Below are 25004 nucleotides of genomic sequence, written 5' to 3'. Positions count from 1 at the left end.
GGCTAATCTTATTAAGCACTTACCGTTCTGGGCACTTGCTCAACACTTTGACACGGTTTTCTGATTTAAGTGTTTATCGACTCCAGTAAACTGTGTGTGTGCACAGTGAGATACAGTCAGAACTTCTGCATCCATTGCCCAGGGGGAAGGGCAGCAAACTCCCGTGCGGACAAGGAGAAGGAAGGCCTGAGGCTCTGGCAGCTTCATTATCTCAGTGAGTTTGCCTCTCTGGCGCTTCTTCTTCTCTGGCCTTTTACATCACCTGGCTGTGTGTTTAATTGGTGCTCATTTGCCTCTGCCCTAGAGTTCACACTGGCTTGTCACCTGCTCTCCATCAGGAATCAGATCTCAGTCTTCTGTCCTGGTCAAGGTGTGCCCAAATTTACCTTTGTCTTTTTGTTTTCCTGTAAAATGTTTAATTATGAGCCAACCTGCATGCAGATGGTCTATCAGAATGAGTTACCTTCAGAATAACCTGTTCCAAAGAATTGTGTACTACTGTCCATCTGGACATTGAAGGACGCCTGTCAGAACTGGTCATTTTGACTTTGGCATAATTAATAGTGACCTTATGTGTCACTGTAATTAATAGTGACAGCATTTGGCTCCCAGGTTCAGTGCCTTCTGAGCCCTCTCCTAGAATGCTGTTACAGGGCTGCGTGATTCATTCAGTTACAGACATTTATTAAGCGCCTGTCCTGTGCCATGCCCTGGGGACATGCAGATGCAAGAAACTCTCCTCCCTTTAGGTTAGGGATTCAAACCCAGCTGGAGGGAGAAAGGGAACTAGCCAGACTGATGGAGCTCCCAGTTCAGAAGGGTCATGAGCAACCATTGTCTAACTCTGCATACGTTTTTAGTACTGATGGCTAAGGTCCTAATAAACTGCCAAGTAGCCTTTTGTAACTAAATAAGCTACCTATCCAAGGTACACTGTATCAATGTCTGAGTATCTTTTCCTAACTTCAAGAAGTGTTTTGAGAGTTAGTAAGTAGAGCACCGGGGCAAGGTACTCACATGCTTTCTAGCAGTCTTTACCAAGCCAGGAATAAAACCCGCTAGGCTCCCAGCTGTCCATATCCAGAGCAGATATCCATGGGTTTGTCATCAGAGGGGCATTCTGTCCCAAAGACAGCTGGAAGAGAATGTGGCAGACTTCCCAGGACCATGGAAAGCTGCTAGGGTTTCAGGGAGCTCCATCCTAGTTCACTTCCCTTAGCCCAGTTTCAGGCATGTGCCGGACATACTCTAGAGAAACAAGATTGAAGGTGAGTGCCCTTAAAAGGAAAATGGTCATTTTGGGTCTAAGTTTCTATCTTACAGATGGAAAGAAGCAGCAGAAATGCAAATAAAGCTCCCCTTAGAAATCCCACTGGCTGCCTAGTAAACTGGGTGAAATTATGATTATAAAGGTTTGACCAGACACTTAGTTCTGATCTTGGGATGGCTTTCTCTGGATCCCTTATTAAGATCCATTAGCTGCTGGCTCTCTTTTTAGGGGCTAGTCAACCATTTGCCCATTATCTCTTTTTTTCTGTTTGTATTTACTCCAGGCTGCTTTCTCAGTCAGGACAGCTACTTTATTATTATTATTATTCCCCTTTTTATCTCTAGGATCTATATCCAGCACACAGAGTATACTCCACAAATATTTGTTGAATAAAATGAAGTTTCTAGTAGAGGGTATATTAAGAGAGTCCTGTAGGTCCTGAAGCATTTCTGAAATTCTCTTGGCCTGAGTTTGTGGTTAAGGGAACGCTAGTGCTAACTTGTAGAAGAGACTCTGATGTTGTGTGGAATAAAATGTGGAAGCCCTTGATTTAGAGGCTTTTCCGTATTGTTCCATGAATAATATCTCATTTCTAGCTCTCAAAGATGGGGCTTGACTTTTAGAATTAAAAGCTACAAGAAAAAGCAAAAAAGTTCACATTTGTTATATATAAATTTGTTTGTTATATATAAATATAACTCATTTGTTATATTTCCTAAGATATTTTGCCTTACGTCTACTAAAGTGTATTTAGAGTTATATTTCTCAGCTTTGAGCTTTGAAGTAAATTTTCACTGTGAATAGCAGTACTCTAGAGAAAAACCCCCAATAGGTACTAAAATGTAGGTACTAAAGTATACTTTGTGTAAAGTTCTTTTTATAGTTAACAAGTTCTGAAATTTTTATAGTCCTCTACTTCCAGGCGTTAAATGGATGGGTTTTGCCCAGTGTGGAATCTGATTTTGATAGGGTTTATATAAGAAGTTTCCTGAAAACTCTGGAATTTTTTTCTTTAAATATTTTTTTCAGTTATTTTTGAGGTATCTAAACCAAAGTAGTGTTAGAAGAAAACTACTTTTAAAAGTATCATTTCTTATCATAATCTTTAAGAGGGAGTAACTCTAGTAAATTGTTTTTTATTTGTATACAGAATTATATCAACTATAGAGTATCTTGTATAATTGTAATCCATAACTGTTAACACTTATCTAATACCAGTAATACAGAGCTCTGTTGGAAAAAACTGAATCATTCCTTCTCATTCTATATGTGAAGCATTTATTTTCTTTAACCATATGAATCTTAGGTACCTGAATTGGGTATGGTGTGTGTGCATTCATGCACTAGGGTATGCTGGGTGTTGAGGAAGGGTTATTCGTAGTGAGGGTGTAGCTTATTACCTCTTTATGAACTTTAATTTGTTTTCCTTTTACTTATTTCCATGAAAGGTTTGAGAATTTGATCCTCACCAGTCTCTTGGGTGTTCTCCCATTTTCCCAGTTTGACCAAGAAGGCTGATTGTTTTTTCACAGAACACTGTAGAAAGAAAATGAAAGTTGGTATTTGATTGGGTAGGGAACTCATACCTAGGTGGAAAGTGTATGTATTAGATTGATTAATCAAGCTATTTGCTTCTTCTTACATTAAACTCTTTTCATTAAATGACATTTCAAAGCCATTTGACTTTCTTCCTTTTAATAGGGGTATGAAGACCTAGTGCGGATGGGACAAGTTTTTTAAGTTTTAAATTAGGTGATCTTTTTTTTTTTTTTTTTAATAAATGTATTTATTTATTTATTTATTTTTGGCTGCGTTGGGTCTTCGTTGCTGTGCGCGGGCTTTCTCTGGTTGCGGCGAGCGGGGGCTACTCTTCGTTGCGGTGTGCGGGCTTCTCATTGTGGTGGCTTCTCTTGTTGCGGAGCACGGGCTCTAGGTGCGTGGGCTTCAGTAGTTGTGGCTCGCAGGCTCCGTAGTTGTGGCTCACGGCATCTAGAGCACAGGCTCAGTAGTTGTGGGGCATGGGCTTAGTTGCTCCATGGCATGTGGGATCTTCCCGGACCAGGGCTCGAACCTGTGTTCACTGCATTGGCAGGCGGATTCTTAACCGCTGCGCCACCAGGGAAGCCCTAGGTGATCATATTTTTCTGTTTTAATGCTAGACTTTTTCTGTATGCTAATAATAATCTCATTAATGTAAGTTTTCCAGCAAACACTACGACGGTTACACTGCTAATAAACAGGAAAAAAGAGCAAGATTTGAATCCTGGTCTCTTTGGCATCAAAGTTGTGCTCTTTCTAGTATAATATGCCACCTCCTAATATAAGAAATTTTAATTGAAATGTTTTTGAATGAATAAATGAAACTGAATGCAAAGTTTTATTGTCAATCATTTATTACAGAATGAATTCTGTGTACATAGTGCGACATGCTAGTTCAAAATTCAAGAAATTGGCCCAGTCATTTTCAGTTAAAGACTGATTAAGATGGGCTTGCTTTCACCTTAATGATTCTTTTTCTGCATTCAGATTTAGCAAACATCTTTGGGGGCTTACTTTGTGTCAGACCCTGAACTGGTATTTCCACTACATGACCCACATGACCCTGAGAGGTGTTGATATCAAGATGTTATAGGTGAGGCATGGATGTTTAGAGAGGATAAGTAAAATGCTAAAGATTTTTCTCCAGAACCAGTTCAATTCAATCATAATAACATAGCAGCCATCTAAAAACATGTTTGAACTTAGAATGTACATAGTCTAGCATGAGTATCTACAATTAGGCTATAATCTTATCTACTTTCACTTTCCTATTTCTGTTGAGAGTCAGTTTAGGCAATAAAGTTAACAAAGATTGAGGTCTAGCTTCTAAATTTTAATAGTTTTACCGGGATACAGTTCATATACCATACAATTCACCTATTTAAGGTGTACAATTCAATGTTTTTTAGTATATTCACAGGTTGTCAGGTTCAGGGTTGTTCTGAACCTGACTATTGGTTATTGGTTTATTCCATTATTATTGGCCGTAAGATAAGAAACAGAATCACATATCATAAAATAATATAGCTCCATTCTTTGTTATTTTCTGATTTATCTTTGTCCAACCAAAGTCCAGTAACATTCCCCTTTCAGTTCTAGTACAAAAAGCTTCCTAAACTTCCATGAGAAATGTTTGCTTACAGGAATATTAAGCTGATTTTCATACGTGCCATGGAGAAGTCTTGGAATGTGAAATCCACTTCCTTATAATGTAATTCTTTAAGTTCTTTGCAACAGACATATTATAAAGGAGAGCCCAAAGCATGTATGCAGTTAGTACTTATTAATGTGCCTTCCTCAGGTTAAAAAAAAAAAATCCCCTAATAACCATTTATAGCCATTCTGAGTCCTGACTCACTAAGGAGATCAAGCCTCAAGATAACTAGGTACGATCTCCTCTCTCATTGACTTGACTTTTAGATTAGAAAGTCACCTGAGGATCATAATAGACTTAATACACTATATTATACGAATATGTATTTAACGTCCTTTGTACACACACACATACACAATATATGAAAAGCAACTTTTATTTTCAAAGTGCCACTGCATCTTTAATTCAGTTAGTGGTTGAAACACTCCCAGTTCTGCACCCAGTTTTTGATAGGTGAAATAGGAGAACGGACACATTAATTGAAGTCCTATGTTCGAGATAAGAGCTAGCCGGTGGCTGACATTGCAGGAAAGTACTGGTTTCCTGCCTTATGGCCCAGGCACTTCCTTATAACTGCATTTAAACCATCTATGCCTTGGTTTCCATCTCTTGGCTTACCCATTAAATGTGATATCTATTCAGGGGCATACTAGACTAATAATAGAATGACATTAGAGTTATTTGTAGTTTCTATAACATGATTTCTCCCATGTGTCTATGTCATTGACTTGCCATTTCTTCTCCCAAAATTATCTTCCCTCCCCTGCCCACCACCCCATGGCAGCCCCCATCCTTCCAGTCTCACCTGAACAACCAGATCTTTGTGAAATCCTCCCACTTACCAAATGCAAATGTGAGTTTTCCCTGTCCTGTGCCTCTCCTATACCTTGCATTAACCAGGTCAGCAGTTTTCTTACCATGTTGTAATAGCACACTTATTGCTTGTCATCCCCCATTAGACCAGGAGCTCCTTGATGGGCCATTTCTTTCTTCTCCTCCATGGTGCCTGACTTGTGGTTTTCTTGAATTCTGAGTCAGTGTCATAAAAGGTTGTTTTTAGGGAAGGTGATGATTACATAATTTCACTCCTCTGTCTCTTCAAAGCCAAGGACAACAGTGAGAAGGTCTTTCCTTCAACAGCCAAGCCTTAGCCAACAGCACAGTCATTGGATGACAGCGTGATAGAGAAAGAGGTTTGAAGATGAAAGATTCTGTTAGCTCTGTCACTTAATTGGCTCGGGAAGGTCATTTAAGATTTTTGTGCCTCAGGTTTCCTCATATCCTTGGGCAATAGTAATGCTTAGTTCACTGGGTTATTGTGAGAATCAGTTGAGATATTTTATGGAAAAGTAGCTTGCAAACTGTAAAGCACTGCAAACATGAGAAGTAAAGAAAAGAGACGATAGAATCTGGTAGAAAGAACAGGTGGTTTGGCCTTAAATGAGGTTCTAAATCCAGACTCCACCACTAATTATTTGACTTCCACAACTTAACTCCTGTGAGCCTATTTCTTTACTTGTCAAGGGGAGGTAATAACACTTTGGCAACTTAGAGTAATGTTGTGAAGGTTAGATGGAATTCAAGCAGTGTTCCACTTGTGTTCTGTCTGTATACGTTCAACTGTTACCAGCCAGAGCTTTTGTACATTGTATATTCATACCCCTGCACCCTCTTTTCTGTGGCAGATTGTACCCCAGGGAGAGCAGGCCCTTTCTCTCAAGCCGGGAAGCTGGACAGCAAGGGGAGGCTGCCAGAAAACGTTACGGGTTCGCCTGGCCTTTGACCCCAGCCAGCCTGGGTGTGCCTTGGGACAGGGGTGAGGCAAAGCCTCAGTCTCGTGTCCCAGCACATTCCTAGGGCAGCTGTTTCTGCTACAGCTTCTTTTACCATTTCTTTTTGAAACTCCATATTGAAGTTGAAGCATGCATACGAAAAAGACACATAGCCTTAAGTGTACAGATCACGTTTTATGAACTGAATATGCCCTTGTAACCAGATCATTCATTCTCGTTGCTGCCTGATGTTCCACTTTGTAAATATACCACATTTCATTTTTCCGTTCTAGTGCTAATGGGCATTTGGATAGCTTCCAGTTTAGGGCTGTTGCAAAGAGTGCTGCTGTGAATGTTCTTGTTCACATCTTTTGATGAGTATATGTATTTCTCATGGGTATATACTTAGTAGTGGGATTGCTGGGCAATAGAGTTTTCATATATTCAGTTTTGGTAGATATTAAAGCAAAAATTTCCCAACACAGTTATATGAATTCACACTCCCACCAGCAGTGTTTAAGTGTTCTAATTGTTCCACATCCTCACATCACATACCTGCCTTTTTAATTTTAGGAGTTCTGGTGGATATTATAAGATGGTGTAGCATTTTGGAAATAGAACCATTCCCTCAGCCCCCAAAACCTCAACTTTAATACATTCATTTTCAGGAATGTGCTGTGTACAAAAACAGGAGATTGTATCAGATGGCAAAGCTCCTGGTACGGTGCTTGGTATATGGAGGGAAGATGACAAATGATAGCTGCTACCATCATCATCATCATCATCATCATCATTATTGCTCAATGCCTTCTCTGTTCCTAAGGGGAGAGAATAGGGCACGGTAGATACAAAGGTGAATAAGACATATCTCTACCCAGGAGGAGCTCAAGTGCTAGTTGAAGAGACTAACACTGGAAATAGATTATTTTTAGACAGTATGATAGGAGCTTGAGAAAGAGGTAGTGCTTGAGCTGGGACCTGAAGAATATGTCAGAGTTCAACAGAAAGAAAAAAAAGGAAATGGGCTGGGGGAAACGGCAGGGGCCCAAAACCCTTGTTGGGGAGTGGCAGCGTGGACTGCATGCTGGAAGAGAAAAGCCATCTGAGGCTGGAGTCGTTGCGTGCTGGTGTTGATTGTTCGGGTATTATTGCCCTTGAAGGGGGATGTGCTGGGCCGAGATGGTGACCATTCAGGGTCAGTGTGACATTACAGTACTCTACTGCTGTGTTCTCTGCCCCCCACCTTTTTTACCTGTTCTTCCTCCTCTAGGAAAGTAATCAGCCTCCTCTTCTCTCTCCTGGGATCAAAACCTGTCCCAAGTACAATGTGCTGGAAAACTACCATTGACACTATGACAGCTGCAAAATGTCACTGGTTACAAGAATCCCACAGTTTCTTTGCTGTGTGGTCCTTTAACTTTTTATGTTGAGGACTGGCTTAGAGTTTTTATTCTTGCTTGGGTCCAGGTTGCTTGTGGTGGCAACTAAGTTTAATAAAATGCTCTTCTGCCCAATACAGTATGTAGACCGTGAATAAATGTTCCTGAGGAATTTTGATGTTGATTATGATGATGGTGATAAAGGTGATGATCAAGAACCCGTACAGTGTTTCACTGATTGAGCATCAGCTGTGTTTCAGGCATTGGCTGTATAGCAGTAAGGAAAATGGACATGATCCGTGTCCCCATGGAACTTATAATCTTATGGGGAATCAGACAAGTGAACAGTTGGTTCTGCCAGTGTGATAAGGGCTGTGATGGATAGAGGTACAGAGTCCTGTGGGAGCACATCAGAGAAGCACCTCACCCAGACTAGGGATCAGGGAGGGCTTCCTGGGAAAGGCAACAGAAACCTGATAGCCTCATGAAGGGGGGTGAGGAGGAAGTATTCCAGGTAGAGGAAACAATGCATCGGAGGAGCAGAACGCAAGGGAGAATGGCTGGTTGGAGAAACTGGAAGAAAAAACTAGAAAAAGAAAGCATTTTCTCATTTAATGTTTTCACTTGCATGTGTCATAATGTCTTTTGTTTACCTGTTTTCTAGGAATGTTTACCCTTGCGGAAGTTGCTTCGCTTAATGACATTCAACCGACTTACCGAATCCTGAAACCATGGTGGGATGTGTTTATGGATTACTTGGCTGTCGTTATGTTGATGGTAGCCATCTTTGCAGGAACCATGCAACTTACCAAAGATCAGGTGGTCTGCTTGCCAGTATTGCCGTCTCCTGTAAATTCAAAGGCACACACGCCACCAGGAAGTGCCGACGTTACCACCAACATCCCGAAGATGGAGTCAGCCACAGACCAAGACCAAGATGGGCGGATGACAAATGAGATTTCCTTTGGCGCATCTGCTGTGACACCTGACATACCTCTCAGAGCCACATATCCTCACACAGATTCCACGGTTCCAAATCAGGAGGCAAAGAAAGAGAAGAAAGACCCAGGAGGCCGAAAAACAAACTTGGATTTTCAGCAATATGTATTTATTAATCAGATGTGTTACCATCTGGCCCTTCCGTGGTATTCTAAGTACTTTCCGTACCTTGCTCTTATACATACTATTATTCTCATGGTCAGTAGCAACTTTTGGTTCAAATATCCCAAAACATGCTCAAAAGTAGAACATTTCGTTTCAATATTAGGAAAGTGCTTTGAATCTCCTTGGACTACTAAAGCGTTGTCTGAGACAGCATGCGAAGACTCGGAGGAAAACAAGCAGAGAATAACAGGTGCCCAGACTCTACCAAAGCACGTATCTACCAGCAGTGATGAAGGGAGCCCCAGCGCCAGCACCCCGATGATCAGCAAAACCGGCCTCAAGTTTTCAGCTGAAAAGCCCGTGATTGAAGTCCCCAGCATGACCATCCTGGACAAAAAGGACGGGGAACAGGCCAAAGCCCTGTTTGAGAAAGTGAGGAAGTTCCGTGCTCACGTGGAAGACAGTGACTTGATCTATAAACTCTATGTGGTCCAAACAGTTATCAAAACAGCCAAGTTCATTTTTATTCTCTGCTACACTGCAAACTTTGTCAATGCGATCAGCTTTGAACACGTGTGCAAGCCCAAAGTCGAGCACCTGACTGGTTACGAGGTGTTCGAGTGCACCCACAACATGGCATACATGCTGAAAAAGCTGCTCATCAGTTACATATCCATTATTTGTGTTTATGGTTTCATCTGCCTCTACACTCTCTTCTGGTTATTCAGGATACCTTTGAAGGAATATTCTTTTGAAAAAGTCAGAGAAGAGAGCAGTTTCAGCGACATTCCAGATGTCAAAAATGACTTTGCGTTCCTTCTACACATGGTAGACCAGTATGACCAGCTCTATTCCAAGCGTTTCGGGGTGTTCTTGTCAGAAGTCAGTGAAAATAAACTGAGGGAAATTAGTTTGAACCACGAGTGGACATTTGAAAAACTGAGGCAGCACGTGTCACGCAACGCCCAGGACAAGCAGGAGCTGCATCTGTTTATGCTCTCAGGTGTGCCCGATGCTGTCTTCGACCTCACAGACCTGGATGTGCTAAAACTCGAGCTGATTCCAGAAGCTAAAATTCCTGCTAAGATTTCTCAGATGACTAATCTCCAAGAGCTTCACCTCTGCCACTGCCCTGCAAAAGTGGAACAGACTGCTTTTAGCTTTCTCCGTGATCACTTGAGATGCCTTCACGTGAAGTTCACTGACGTGGCAGAAATTCCCGCCTGGGTGTATCTGCTCAAAAACCTTCGCGAGCTGTACTTGATAGGCAACTTGAACTCTGAAAACAATAAGATGATAGGACTTGAATCTCTCCGAGAGTTGCGGCACCTTAAGATTCTCCACGTGAAGAGCAATCTGACCAAAGTCCCCTCCAACATTACAGATGTGGCTCCACATCTCACCAGGTTAGTCGTTCATAATGACGGCACTAAACTCTTGGTACTGAACAGCCTTAAGAAGATGATGAATGTCGCCGAGCTCGAACTCCAGAACTGTGAGCTAGAGAGAATTCCACATGCTATTTTCAGCCTCTCTAATTTACAGGAACTAGATTTAAAGTCAAATAACATACGCACAATTGAAGAAATCATCAGTTTCCAGCATTTAAAACGACTGACTTCTTTAAAATTATGGCATAATAAAATCGTTACCATTCCACCCTCCATCACCCACGTCAAAAACTTGGAGTCACTTTATTTCTCTAACAACAAGCTCGAATCCCTACCTGTGGCAGTGTTTAGTTTACAGAAACTCAGATGCTTAGATGTAAGCTACAACAACATTTCCATGATCCCAATAGAAATAGGATTACTTCAGAACCTGCAGCATTTGCATATCACGGGGAACAAAGTGGACGTTCTACCAAAACAGTTGTTTAAATGCATTAAGTTGAGGACTTTGAATCTGGGGCAGAACTGCATCACCTCCCTCCCAGAGAAGATCGGTCAGCTCTCCCAGCTCACCCAGCTGGAGCTGAAAGGGAACTGCTTGGACCGCCTGCCAGCCCAGCTGGGCCAGTGTCGCCTGCTCAAGAAAAGCGGGCTTGTTGTGGAAGATCACCTTTTTGACACCCTGCCACTCGAAGTCAAAGAAGCATTGAATCAAGACATAAATATTCCCTTTGCAAATGGGATTTAAACTGAGGTCATACGTGCACATCCGTGTGCAGGAACAACTTCCTAGATTGCAAATGCTCATGTACCAGTTATTGCAAGATAATGCATTTTAGGAGTAGATACACCTTTAAAAATACAACACAGAGAGGCTGCATAGAAGGCTGATAGAAGACATAACTGAATGTTCAACGTTTGTAGTGTGTTAAGTCATTCACTTCCAAATCTTTTCTTTTTTTTGTTTTTCTTTTGGGGAAAGGGAAGGAAAAATTATAATCACTAATCTTGGTTTCTTTTTAAATTGTTTGTAACTTGGATGCTGCCGCTACTGAATGTTTACAAATTGCTTGCCTGCTAAAGTAAATGATTAAATTGACATTTTCTTACTATACCACCTTTTTTTGAGGTGTCTTGATTTACTTTGCTTAATTGGTGCAATAGTGCTTTAACTCAGACCTCTGAAGGCACGTCAGGTCCAATCTTGTAAATTTAGATTCGCTGAAATACTGATTTATTTTTTGTTTTAATTTCAAGCACCTCAAATAAGCACTTCTTATAATATTTAACTGGTGCTACCGCTTCTGAGAATCCCATTTTATAGATTTTACACTCTTAAAGGCCTGGAATGCGGTAAAAGTGTGTAGATCGTTGAGGGAGTTTTGTTTGTCTGTTTGTTTGTTTTCTAAGAATAAATAACAAGAAAAAATAAAAGAATGCTCTCCTTACTCATAGCTGTTTTTCCGTAGTCTGGAGTTCTGGTTATATGATACATTTTTCTATCACTACTATAGAGCTGCCAATAAATAGAAAATGTTATTTTAAAATAAATATAATTACAGGCAAAATAAAAATTTTAATGGCTTGATGACTAACATCCTTCCAGTATATCACCATTTGGAAGATAACACAAATTCAGAGCAAGTATCATTAAATTACTTGCCCTTTCCACTGTTGTGGGGGGAAAAATAGGATTTGTAGTTCATTGAGTTGGAAAACTGACTATATCTCTATTCATTTTAGTGACAGGCTGTACTTCCTGTGTTTGTCTGCAGCTAGGAGGGGTCATGTCCGGGGAAATGCTGGCAGAATGTACTTTTCGGATGATAGTTTTTCCTTCTTTATCTAACTTATAAAGTGGCTAAACCCATCTCAGAAAGTCCGAATATTCCCTGCCACCTGTGTGGGTATTGGTTGACTGGTATTTCATAGGCTTTTCTACAGGAGTGTTTTTTCAAGAGAAGAGAACTCTCTGGCACTCTGGGTAACAAAGTAGTGTCCTCTCCATATACGACTGGACTCATTTAGTGAAACACTGGATAGTCTCTTGAAGGATTTTGCAGAGAATGTGAAAAGATGGACCTAACATTCTTGCTTTTCCTCCCCAAAATTGATCTCGGGCTACTACTGGCCTGTTGGAAGCGGTGGCGACCTTTGCTTGCCATAGAGCTTCTAAGTACCTCGGGAAGTAGTATCGCTAATAGGGAAGGCTGCAGCCACTGTGGCTGAGTTAGCAGCTGAGCCCAGCTCCAGCATCCTGGCCACTCCCTCTCCTCCTAAAAGACTCGACGTAGAAGACTAGCTTATAAAACACCAAGTTTAGAAAATCGGAGGACAGTGGCGGATTTTTGGTGTAAGCACGTTCTCTTCCAGGTACACATCTTCCATTTCTCTCAGCATTCACTGATACATTCGCTGGTATTGATTATGTACCTACTTTGTGCCTTTCAGGTTCAAGGAACTGGGGATTAACTGTTGGAATAAGTCACAGCCCCTGGCTACATGGAGGTTTATAACAAAGTGTGGGAGATCATATCAATTAGGCAAATAATACAAATGATTGATTACAGTTGTACTACAGAAGGTGTACAGAATCTGTGCATGAATAACGGCTGGGAGGGGGCACATTTGGTTAAAGAGGAGCTTCGGGGAAGCTTTGCACTTAGAAACTCTGCCTGTAAACACTCCTGGACATTTCCTTACAACCAGCCACGTTCTCCCTGCGTAGTAATGCCACCAGCAGAAATTGGTACAGCGTCTTTAGAAGGATGCCACACTGTCTTGCTTGTAAGATAAACAGGCCAGATCTTACGATCCTTGCTTTATGGACTGGGAGACTTGCCTTCCTCTCTTAAGACAAGTGCCTGTTGTTTTTGAAGGGCACAAGTGGCAGCCTACCCACAACTCACCTTGCTTGTCAGAGGAGAGGCCTGTAGGAGCCAGAGTCTGACCTTCCCACAGCCTGACCACTGGCAGCTGCCGTTAGGCACCTGTTTCCTCATCAGTACTTGGGGTTCGGTCACTTAGAGCTAGCTGATTGGTATTACATGCCTTCAAACAATATCAAGGGGTATCTTTGCTCTTACCCAAACTTCTGTTGACTTTATTAGCCCTTAATGATTTCCTTGAACTCTGAAGAGTTCACGGTCAGTTGATTTAAATGCCGCATTCCTTGCCACTGTTTGCAAATAGCCATATTTTAAAAGAGGCTTCCTAAGAAATGCTGATTCATTTAGCAGACTTTAAATATACTGGGTCTTGGAGTCTCAATAAGACAGCAGATGAGATTATGGGCCCAAATATACTGTCAACCCATATGTCTTCACAAATTTATGTTGGCACCGCACGCTCTAGACATGGGGGAAACACAAGTTAAAATGTACAAGTTTGGCTTACTAGTATTTTCATATCTTTTCCTAAAGTCCCTGGAGCACCATTTGAAGAAAATTATTTTAAAGTATCTTTAAATGTTTCATGTCTATGTGAATTCCACAGAGTCTTAGAGAATCTGGCTTGTTTTCAGCTGTTTGACTTCTTTTCCACCAACATTCAGTTGGCTCTGCAGAGAAGATTGGCTTTTTCAGGGGTTCAGAAAGATGAGGTGAGATTGTTACTGGGACCCAGTTTTAGTAGTGGAGACTTAGCAATTTAGTAGTGGGTGGGAAGAGATCATTCTCTGTAAGTCCTGGACAGCAGTCCTGATCGTTGGACATTTTTCATATGCAAAGGAAAAGGTGTTATATTTTATTAATATTATTGCTAGTAGTTTCTCTGACTGCCTCCCCTGGGCTCGACTTCAGCCAGCAGCTATACTCAAAGTTGCTGATGGAGCAAACTCCAAAGTGCCCTTGAGACCAACGCCCACTGGTTGTTTCCATTCACCTGCTGAAGTGAAGCCAGAGGGCTATCCTCTCGCTAGGACCTCTGGCAGCACTTGAGTCAGTAATTCATTCCAATAAAATGGTCCCTTTATCATCCCTAAACAAAGGCAGTACTAACAAAAAGCCCCTTTCATGAAAAGAAGGGGAAAAAAAAGCCTGGAAAACAGTTTTCAAATGTCCTCTAACTTGTGACTGTGACACAAAACAGTGGCCCCATCTGGCCCTGGCCAGCTGTGGCTCTTCTGGGACAAGTGCACCAGGTATTCATTGCGGTGTCTGCTGCAGGGGAGGGGGCAGAAGACCATCAGGCCACAAGCCCTCGCCCCTCAAGTCTTGCCTATCCTGGGGAGACGGTCATGCGCATGCCACCGACATCAGGGGAATAAGCCCCTTAACTCACAAGTCTTACAGCTCCAAAGAAGAATAGCTGTGCTGTCTTCATCCTTCTGCCTCTGGAAATACAATGTATAAATTGCCCCAAGTAAGCCACAACTTGCTCGTGGAAATGAGCAATATGTTTTTACTTGGATCTCTGACTCATGACCCAGCACCCTCCCACTGCTGCAGGACCCCTTTGCTAGAAACTGCCCCTGCCCTGCTTGCTGTCTCTATAATCAGCTCTTTCTTTGCTCCTAAGATTTCAGGCTGTGGAGTGAGTGTCTGGATTTGAATCCTGCCTCGGCCTCAGCTGTACGACCATAGCAAGCGACTTAACCTCTCTAAGCCTCAGTTTCTTTATCTGTAAACGGGAATAATAATAATGCCTACCAATGGCATTTTTTGCGAAGATTGAATGATTTAAGGGACTGTGCCTGGCAGAGAGTAAGTACTCAGTAACATTCATGCTGTCATTAGTTTGATCCCCAACTGTGACGGAGACTGTTAGCCTTCCCCTAATAACGCATTCTCTCCTTCTGTGGTCATGGAATTTTCAGTGGACACCTGGGAACATAGAATAAAATGTGTATAAAATAAAGTATTTCCCAACCTTACTTGAAGCTAGATGTGGCCAAGTGACTAAATTCTAGCCAAAAAAGGTGGAACAAGGAACGTGCAGTTTCTGGATCAGGCCCTTAAGGAGACGGGCATGCCCTTCCCTTCCCCAAGCCTGCTGGTTAAACTGCAGATATAGAAACGAGTGCAGTGAAGCCTGCACAGACCAGGACAACAGACCTGGCGTGGCCTAGCAAAAGGGCAGAAGAAGCCTGGGCCCTGCAACTTCAAGGAGCAGGGCTACATAAAGAAGGAAAAAAATCTGTCTTGTCTAAGCCTCTGTGGATAGAGGGCTGTGACATGCAGCAAGACCTAAAGACCTATTGAATCAAAATCTGTATGTTAAGATGATATCCAGGTGATTTACAGGCGTGTAAAAATTTGAGAAGCATTATCCAAAATAACACACCTATCGAGAACAAGTCAGCTGGCCATCATCAGGAGCTGGGAAGAGGATAGTGCTGGTGACCAATGTTTCTGCCACCGTTGGGTTCTGCCTCTGCCATCAGCCTCTTGCTGGACCCTAGTTGGGGAGGAGTTGAGGTTTTGCTGGTGCTTCTGGTTTATACCAACTTCCATGCCCCCCAATTGCTCTTGCTGGCAACCGTACCATTTGTTCACCATAGCAACCACAGGAAAGAAGGGTGATAGTCTACTGCTTATGACTATAATTAATTATATATCATTCTCCCAGGAGTCTGAGATTTTGAAGGTCCTACAGCTACTCTAATGACATGTGCACTCGTGCTCAGCCCATGGGCACCCTTCACAAGCTCAGGTAACTAATCAAACCTGTTCCATTTTTTAACCTTCGGGCTGGGTCTGGGTTAGCTGCTTGAAGCTCACTCAACCATGGGATAACCTGCTCAGAGCCTTTTCCAAACGTCCCTGGGAAACTGCCAAATAGCCTACCATGAAAATTGGCTAGAGTGGTTTCAGGGGAAGACCTGCCCAAAGGAATCACCCAGGTGTTAAGCCAAGCTGTGTAGATACTGTAAAGAAATATATTTTTCACTTTGCCACTGGAAAACTATAAATAGTAGCCACATAATTCAGGACTTTGAAATGAAATACTGCCTGAATAGAAATCTCTTTAAGACATTTCTCGAAGGGTTTAACTCAGATCTTTCCTGCAACTTGGGCCTGCTGGCTCTTTATCTGGCTTTGGTTGTGGTGGAAACAGCTGGTCACCAGCCAGATGATAACCCTCCGTCTTCTTGAAGATGGTGATTAAATCACTCATCTCCTCTTCCCCAGGATGTTGTGAAGATTATGTCAGCACTGTGCCTCGAGCTCCCTAGAGATGAACGGTGCCTAAATACAGTTTGCTATTAATTTATCATCACGGTTGGCAGGAAAAGTTGAAGACAGCATTTTCATCTCTGCCTAAGAAGTAGCGGAGGCATAATCAGGCCTACACCTTCCTCTTATCAATTCTAAGTAACTGCTGTTCTTTAGGAGATTATGTGTTTCAAGTTTCCATTTCTGAAGGTGGAAGAAGACATTAGGAAGTGGATTGGACAATATAAGTAGCAATAATAATAGCTCGGATTCGATACTAGATGAACACGACTTACTCTGACTTACTTGTCACAGCAGACCTGGGAGGAATGAATTATCCCCATTTTAGAGATAAAGAAGCTGTGAAGTTAGGCAGTCTGCCCAAGGTCACCTAGCTAGCAGGTGACAGGAACACTGTTAAGTCAGACAATGTGCATACCTGATCTCATTTAATCCTCACAAGACCACTGAGAGAGAGAAAGGCATTATCCCCATTTAAGAGATCAAGAAACTGTGAGTCAGAGAGGCTAACTTGTCTCTGGTTCCACCTCATAAGTAGCAGAAACTAGTCACAAAACTCAGGCAGGCCTAAAAGCAGAGCTCTGTTCTTCCACCAAACTACACAGCAGATGTCTGGAGCTCTGTCAGCAATTCCAAAAGAGGTTTTGAAATCTGTGTTGACATTCAGTTACAGAAATCTCCCCCAAGCTAGGATTTTCCTCTGCTCTTTAGTATTAGAGAAAAGTTTTTGATGTGTCTCAGCGTCTGCCCTTAGCGTTACGACTTGTTCCCTCTGTTAGGCTGCCTGACAGTCGTGAAAGGGCAGTCCACCCAAGGTAATGGAATTATTTTCCTTCACTAAATGTTCAAGGCATGACCGTCTTTACTCATGGTCATCTACTCAGAAATGAGAAAGCTCTGTCTCAGCTATGTGATGCATAGTAAATGTGGTAGAGAGTGACATTCAACAGGTTCAGAGAGGTGGGTGCACAAAAACACGGTAACAGTTGCCGGATCCTCTGGGCAGATGTGACTTTCCAGCCTGGCATTTCAGACACAGATTCTCAAGCTGTCACCTACCCAGGCGACACCTGGTGCCTGCATCATCCTGACCTTTATTTTTACTGGATCTCTTCTTCTGTTGACGGTCACTGTACTCCACCATCTGGGCTAGGACAAGAATCAGAGTTTTGTGGTCCGTGGAGAGAAAGAACCCAGTTATACGTGGAAGAAGCTGATTAGAAGAAAGAAAAAGTGAAGATAGTTAAGGAAACTAATAACACCCCCCCTGCCCCACTGCTGGTACCCCTGAATCCACACACACACCCCACCAAATTTGTATTTTGATTTTTTTTTTTTTTTTGGCCTTCCTTCCTTCCTTCCTTATCCATTTAAATCTGTTCTAATATCTTACCTAAAGTGAGCTCAGTTTGGCGGAGGAAATTTTCACCAAAACATGACCTGCCATTTGAAAAACACTTATGTGTGTTTTATACCTTTGACCCCGTGTAAAAAGTGAGTAGAGCTTTTACGAGCTAACACAACTCAGACAACCAATACAAGCAGAAGAATCTCGTCATGCACCAGGACTAAATTTCGAGTTGGTAGTGACCAAGAAAGTCTGCGGCTGGAGCAATAAGTCTGTGGGCCTGGGAAAAGGTGGAGATGTTTGAAAATATTGTAAAAAGTTATTCTATTATTTACAGAATAAAATTAGCCCAACGACACATTCTAAGTATGGCCTCAGTTCTTCCACCAGCCAGAGCTAAAGACATAGTAAATAACACGCATGCTCAATTGCAGTGAATCAAAGCTGTTGCAGTTGCTTTGGGGAAGCTTACGGAGTAAGTTAACCATACTCATACTGCATTCTTAGTTGCTAAAATTTCCTAATTGTGTGAATTTAAATTAATTTTCTTGGCCTCAGGCTTAATTTCCTGTGTATAAATAGAGCCTCGTGCCAACAGTTCAAGTACCTTCTCTTTGTCACCAGAATGGAGAAGCTGCAGCCTGGTGGCCAGGGTTTAAGCTACTGGAACTGTCTCCCAGGCAAGTTACTGAACATGGGTGTGCTTTTGCTTCCTCATCTGTGAGATGGGGTTAATGATAGTATTTACCTCATAGCATAGTTTTTTGTGTGGAATCAATGAGTTAACACACATGAGGCACTTAGGACAACGTCTAGCATGTTGAGTAGTTAATATGGTTTAGTGGTTTTCGTTAATAATGTTTCGAAAATATTTGGAATATCTGTCCACAAGCAAAAAAAATCTGGAAAATGAAACTTTTCTAATGTAATGTTATACTAGAGCTCAGGAAATGGATACTGCCCAAGTAGGAACTAATCGTGCCTTTCCCTCCTTTCAAAAGCCAACAAAGACAAGTCACTGGGGACTTAACGTCTCACAAGCAGCTTTTCATACATTTATTAATCTGTTTGTTTTGCTTAGCAAATCAGAGGAACCAGACTTTGTATTTTTAAGAACCCTCTTTTGTTGGTTATGAATGTTCCTAAGTAGTTCTCTAAACTTGGGTCAGACCCAATGACCCATCTGGCCAAAGGCCTGAAGACAGATTTCCAAAAAACAGCCTCAAGGAACTCTGTCTTGGGCTAATTTATCGGGTCCTCATAAGGCATGTGGACTGTTTTAGTTGTACAGGGAATATGGAATTGGTTGCCGGTATAGGGAAGGAAAAAAAGTTATTTTCCCTCCACCTATCTTAGGTTCCTTGGCCGGGCCCTGTAAATCAGACTGAGAAAAGATATTAACAAGAGAAAAATCAAACAGAAGTTTATTAATAAGTGCATCATGCATACACCCAGAGCTGAGTAACTCAAAGGACTGGTTAGAACCTGGGCTTATATAGCATTTTAACAAAAGAACAATAAATTTTTAGAGAGGTGACAAGACAAAGGAAAAACACTTTGAGCTTCTAAGGGTGGCAAATTGTGGGAAGGCAAATATATGGGGAAACTAATGGTAAATAAGGGCTAGTTTTTGCCAAGTTTGTTGTGTAGATCTTCTGGTGCCATCTCTGAGCTGGTAAGGGTCTATAGAGTTGTCTCCAGTGATTAACTTCTGTCTTTGCTGGTAGAGAGGAGAGACAGGAAACCTTTGCAGGTGTATGTCTTGGTTTTAGGCAAATAGGGATGGGCAGAGAGCTTTTCTTGTATGTGCTTCTTCTCAACTTCCTTTAACTCAAAATAATCCTTAGGCCAAAGTGGCATATTTGGGGACGGCATATTCTGCTACCCTTCACTGAGCTCATCAGTATTTTGTATTTCTTTTTGGTTAACTTAAAACCTGTACCTAAGACTGGGGCTGAAAGTATTCAGCCTTTTCTAATATACTCAAGAGGATGAAAGTCATCTCTCTGATCACAAATAGTTGGTCATTGCTTCCTTTAAAGAACTCATTTCAATATATATGTGTATACCCGATTTTTAGTACCTGATGACTAAGGGTGTGATCACTCAAAAACACAAAGAATCTTTCCTTCTGTTCATCGGGATTAGCTCCTCTGGAACTCAGAAAAAAGAGGGTTATACACAATGTTTAGGAAATGCATCTGCTGGTTATAGCAAAGCACACTTAACGCTTTAAACAGAACACTCATTTAAAAAGGACTTGCCATCCAGGCTTGCACTGAGCATCTTTGGTTATTCATCTATTGCTCTGCCAACCAAAGAAGAAAAAAAGTTAACAGAGCTTTTGCAAGATAACAGAACTCATACAACCTTTCCACTGCACTTTTATTTTTATTTTTTAGATTTTATTTTATTTTATTTTTTAACATCTTTATTGGAGTAGAATTGCTTTACATTGTTGTGTTAGTTTCTGCTTTATAACAAAGTGAATCAGCTATATGTATACATATATCCCCATATCCCCTTCTTCTTGCGTCTCCCTCCCACCCTCCCTATCCCACCCCTCTAGGTGGTCCAAAAGCACCGAGCTGATCTCCCTGTGCTATGCGGCTGCTTCCCACTAGCTATCTATTTTATATTCGGTAGTTCCACTGCACTTTTAACGCTGCCAGCCCCAATCCACACTTAGATATAAACGATTTGATGTAAAGGGTTATCTGAGAACCCATGAGATCTCAACCTTACGTGAAGGTTCACCTCAATTTATTACATTTTTAAAACTAGAAACAGTCATGAGGTATATAGGACTTAAATACTGTTTTAGTATGTCAAAGATCAACCCTCCACTACACCCACTCTTTGTTTTAAAGATCCCCTTTAGAATTCAGTTGTACCAACAAAGAAGGGAGGGGGAGAATGGGAAGAGTGGGGTGCAGAATCATTTAGGGTGACTGCTCAGGCCTGTTCATTCATTTCTTCAAGAGATAATCTAGCTCCTACCCCATAGAAGCTGGGCAATATGCTAAGTGCTGGGATAATCAGATGTCCTTGATTCCTCTCAAGAAAAATTCACTCCAGGCTTTGTTTTCTCTTCTTGCCCCATCCTCTGTCCTTGCCTCCATCTCTTGCCAGGCACCATTCCACAGGGGTACAATTATCAGTGGGAGGACAGTCACAGAACATGACAGGTCCTCAGAGAATCCAAGGGCAGTGGCACAGCAAGACGTGCACTTTTAATCAGCTGCAGTCTCCGCCCCCTACCCGTTTATTCCTCTCTCTCCCTCCCCTCTTTCCTCTGTACCCGTATGTTGGCATTAAAAGACACAGCTTGTACTTGTTGCTTATTCTTATGTGAGTCTTCTAGTCTTCCACTTAGTCTTCTAAGTGTTCTGATGTCTTTTTTCCTGATTACAAAAGTGAAACCTGTTCATCATTACATCAAAGTCAAATATTACAGAAATGCGTGTCCTTTGAAAACATATCACTCCACCCCTCAAAACTGCACAGACTTTCCATTTAACCTAGAGTAAAAGGCAAAACTTCTAAACGGTCCACTGATTTGCATGCCTTCCCTCTCTGATCTTGTGTCCTCCAATTCTGCCCCTATTTCCTGTGTTCCAGCATCAACACTCCAGCGGGCCTGCACGTCAGGGACTTTGCACCAGCTGTTCCTTCTGCAGCCGTGCTCTCCCCCAGATAGCCGCATGGCCTCTGTCTTAGCTCAGACTGCCATAACAAAATACCACAGACTGGGTCGCTTTAGACAACAGACCTTTATTTTCTCACGGTTCTGGAGGATAGACGTTCACATCAAGGTTCTGGCCAGTTTGGTTTCTGGTGAGAACTCTCTTCCTGGCTTGCAGACAACCGTCTTCTTGCTATGTCCTCACATGGCCTTTCCTCAGTGCAACCTCACGACCTCAGTTAACCTCAGTTACTTCCTTAGAGGCCCCATCTTCTAATACAGCCACGTGGGGGCTAGGGCTTCAACATATGAATTTGGGGAGGACACAAACATTCAGGCCCCAACAGCTTCTTCCTTCTTCTCTTCTTATTTACATATCACCTTCTCAGAGAGGCTTTCTCTGGCCTCCTCTTAAAAACACTGATTTATTATTTCTCTCGATTCTGTGGGCCAGCTGGGTTCACTAGGGTCACCCTGAGCTGCAGTCATCCGGCAGCTCGACTGGGACCAGAGCACGTGCACTGCCTCACCCCCGCGGCCGGGCCTCGGTGCTGCTGAGGCAGGGGCTCTCTCTTCGTGGGGTATCTTAGTCGTGTACAGTCTAGTCCAGGCTTCCTCACACAATAGCATGAACGTTTCCAAAAGCCAAGAGTGGAAGCTTCAAGGCTCCTCAGGGCCTGGGGTCCCTATGAGCAAGTCGGGAACAGCAGAGTCCATTGCAAGGGGATGTGGACCCGGGACAGCATGATTTGTCAGGGGTCATAATTGTAACAATCTGCCACATGATCCGATTTAAAATTGCAACTCCACTCTTTCTTTTTTGGATAGTTATTATCCTTGGAGAAAAAAACTACAAATTCTACACGAAAAGTGTTTGCTCACTGATATATCTCCATCACCTAGAATGGAACCTAGAATGGTGGGTGCTTAATAAGTATTTGTTAAGTAGCTGAAAACATTAATTTGAAGCTGTTTTCTGGAACCCTTCACCTTTAATACTTTTATAACTCTGGTCATGCTTTTACTGTTAAAAAGCCTTTTCCTATAAAATCATCCCATTTTACTGTTCACAACAACCTCATGAAGCAGGCAGGATAAGTATCATTTCTCCCACTTTAAAGATGAGGGAACTGAGGCCTAGACGGGAGGAGAGCCTTGCCCAGGGTCACACAGCTGAAAAGGAGAGAGCTTCTGACATCATGTCCCAGGCTCTCCACCAGCCATCATGGCACCTTCCATGTGAAATGTACCTTTCGCTTCTTGCATTTCCCTCCCCGGGGCTTCATGCTTGGAGAGCTCCATAGAGTAAATAATTTTGGTTACCCAACTGGCTACAGGCCATGGGGCCAAGAAGAGCAGCACTGTCTCTCTGAAACTTCTCCCCCAGAAACCAAAACTTAAAGGTCTCGATGATCCAGAGCCATCAAGACACTAAAAGGGAAGGGTGTCAGGACCTATCTTTATGGACCTTGCCCTGGACTGCAGGCACTGTTTGTGTGAAGTTAAACTTTAAAGCCGCATGTCCAACCCGTGGTTGCCAGGCTGTTCTGGTCTGGATAAGCCTTGGTTCGAGCCTGTAGGGAGCAGAAAAAAATCTCCTCTCAAGCACTGAGTGGCTCTTCCACTCGGAGAAGGTTTGGTTAATAAGCAAATCTTAACATCACAGGGACATGATACCAGATGGAGCAAGTACACAACTCTGTACATTCAAAATGTGTTGTGATGCTTCTAGGGGGTGGTAAGGAAGGCTTGTCCCCTTTCAGAAAAGCCCCTGAAGAGGCCTCTTGCTGACTGGAGCTAGAAACAAGTTAGAGGTGAAAGAAGTCATTTTTAAAATAGGAAGGTTTATGCTTTCTGCCTCATTCTTTCTTGCAACTTGTCATAGTGTTTTTAATTTGCTATTTAGTGTCATTCTAAGTGAAGAAAAATGAAAGTTTTAGATTATTAGTATAAATTTTACCACTCATCTTTATATTGCGCAATGTCCATTTTAAATGCAAATATGAGAGCTTTAAATGTGTATGGAGAACAGTGAAATTATACAATTTGTATGTCATAGCTCAAACATGTATTCAGATTTTGTTCTTACTAAAACAGTGGAAACGCTGGACAAAACTAACTCAACTGTTTTTATTTCATGTGTTGATACACACACATTCTCCCAACACTCTACCTTTGGTTTACTGATGAGTAAGCAAACACTTGAAAGGAAAGGAAACTGTGGGTCACCATCTTGCCTTTTCCTTCTATGTCATCATTTTCAGTGTTAGTGGTTGGCTAATTCAGGGAAGTAACATGAATAAGAAAGGATCTATTAGGGTCCTTCAGTCAGTGTTTAAGTAACATTTACATTTAGAGAAGCGGTCCCCAAACTTTTTGGCACCAGGGACTGGTTTCATGGAAGACCATTTTTCCACGGACCAGGGGTGGGGGGATGGTGGGGTGGGTGGATGGTTTCAGGATGATTCAAGCGCATTACATTTATTGTGCACTTTATTTCTATTATTATTACATTGCAATATATAATGAAATAATTATACAACTCACCGTAATGCTGACAGGAGGCTGAGCTCAGGCGGTAATGCGAGCGATGGGGAGCGGCTGTTAATACAGATGAAGCTTCGCTTGCTTGCTGCTCACCTCCTGCTGTGCGGCCCGGTTCCTAACAGGCCACAGACCAGTTCATGGACCAGGGGTTGGGGACCCCTGATTTAGAGCACCGTTACTTTCTGTCTGCATTCAAATCAAGTTCTGGTTCACAAAGCGGGGCCTCTCAAGGCTGTGAGTGCCCTGCCCCTCCCTCCCCTGCAGTAGATGGAACTCACTTACCTTGTTCTTGCCCTGAGTCTTCCTGAGCTCCCAGGCATCACAGAATCTCTGGGACTTCTGTGCTCATGGGGCATCCAGAATGTTATATGCAAATGGAACAGCAAGAGAGAGAGTAGACACTTATATTATACCTATCTCCTCTGCTCACACACATGTTCCCTTGTCCCCTCAGTGTGACTTGTAAAAGCCAAGTTCAAAGAGAAAATGATTAAAAATTTCAGAATGGCAACAGCAAAGCATTAAATCAAGTGTGGTGTGACTATACAAGTCTCGTGTGTGATAAAGCAGGCCTTGCTCCTTGCTCCATACCCCAGGGGAAGGGGAGTTTGCTTCAAGAGCTGTAATACACATCCTTCCAACTGGGCTCTCCATTGTTCTGTCTTAGGCCAGGAGAGTGTTAGTGTTTGTTGATGGAGTTACCTATCCCAAAAGAGAGCAGGACAGGGAACCATTCTTCTCTTAATTCATTCAATGCGTAGGTATCAATTGCCTACTGTGTGCAGCGCACAAATTCCTGATGTTTATTTGTTCAGTTTGACTCTCAGTGAAAGTCAAATAGAATTAGGTGTTAAGGTTCAGGCCTTATAAAATTAGAGGCAACCTATCCCTAGTATGGTTATTGAAAGTTCAGATATCCTTGCAAATACTTGTCCTCTGAATATGTCTTGTCTCTAAGGTATGCCAGGTAGCACTTGACCTGAGCATAATTAATAAATTTCAATGAACATTTTTGTCCTTAACATTTGTCATATATCAGCAATATGTTTCTTTCTCGTTAACTGCCTTTGTATATTAATTTGTTTTGTGTGTGCTTGTTTGTTTACTTTTTGTTATGAAAAATTTTAAGGATATGCCAA

General features: G+C 42.2%; 1 protein-coding gene and 1 long non-coding RNA gene across 9 annotated transcripts in view; both read left to right on the top strand.

The window, feature by feature from the left end:
- LRRC8D (leucine rich repeat containing 8 VRAC subunit D) overlaps positions 1-11563 on the top strand; it is a 108937-nt gene extending 97374 nt beyond the window's left edge. For all 8 annotated transcript variants that reach the window (XM_082476770.1, XM_082476767.1, XM_082476769.1 and 5 more), the window contains one exon: positions 8279-11563. In XM_082476770.1, coding sequence (XP_082332896.1) covers positions 8281-10857 — 2577 coding nt within the window. In that variant the 5' untranslated portion in view covers positions 8279-8280 and the 3' untranslated portion in view covers positions 10858-11563. The remainder of the gene's footprint in view (positions 1-8278) is intronic.
- Positions 1-25004, top strand: part of LOC309636632 — a 505650-nt gene that overhangs the window by 68874 nt on the left and 411772 nt on the right. The gene's annotated exons all lie outside the window — the stretch shown is intronic.

The sequence above is a fragment of the Balaenoptera physalus genome, assembly GCF_965194825.1.
Source record: "Balaenoptera physalus genome assembly, chromosome: 1".
Taxonomy (NCBI): Eukaryota; Metazoa; Chordata; class Mammalia; order Artiodactyla; family Balaenopteridae; genus Balaenoptera; species Balaenoptera physalus.
This window is presented reverse-complemented; position numbering and strand designations above follow the sequence as displayed.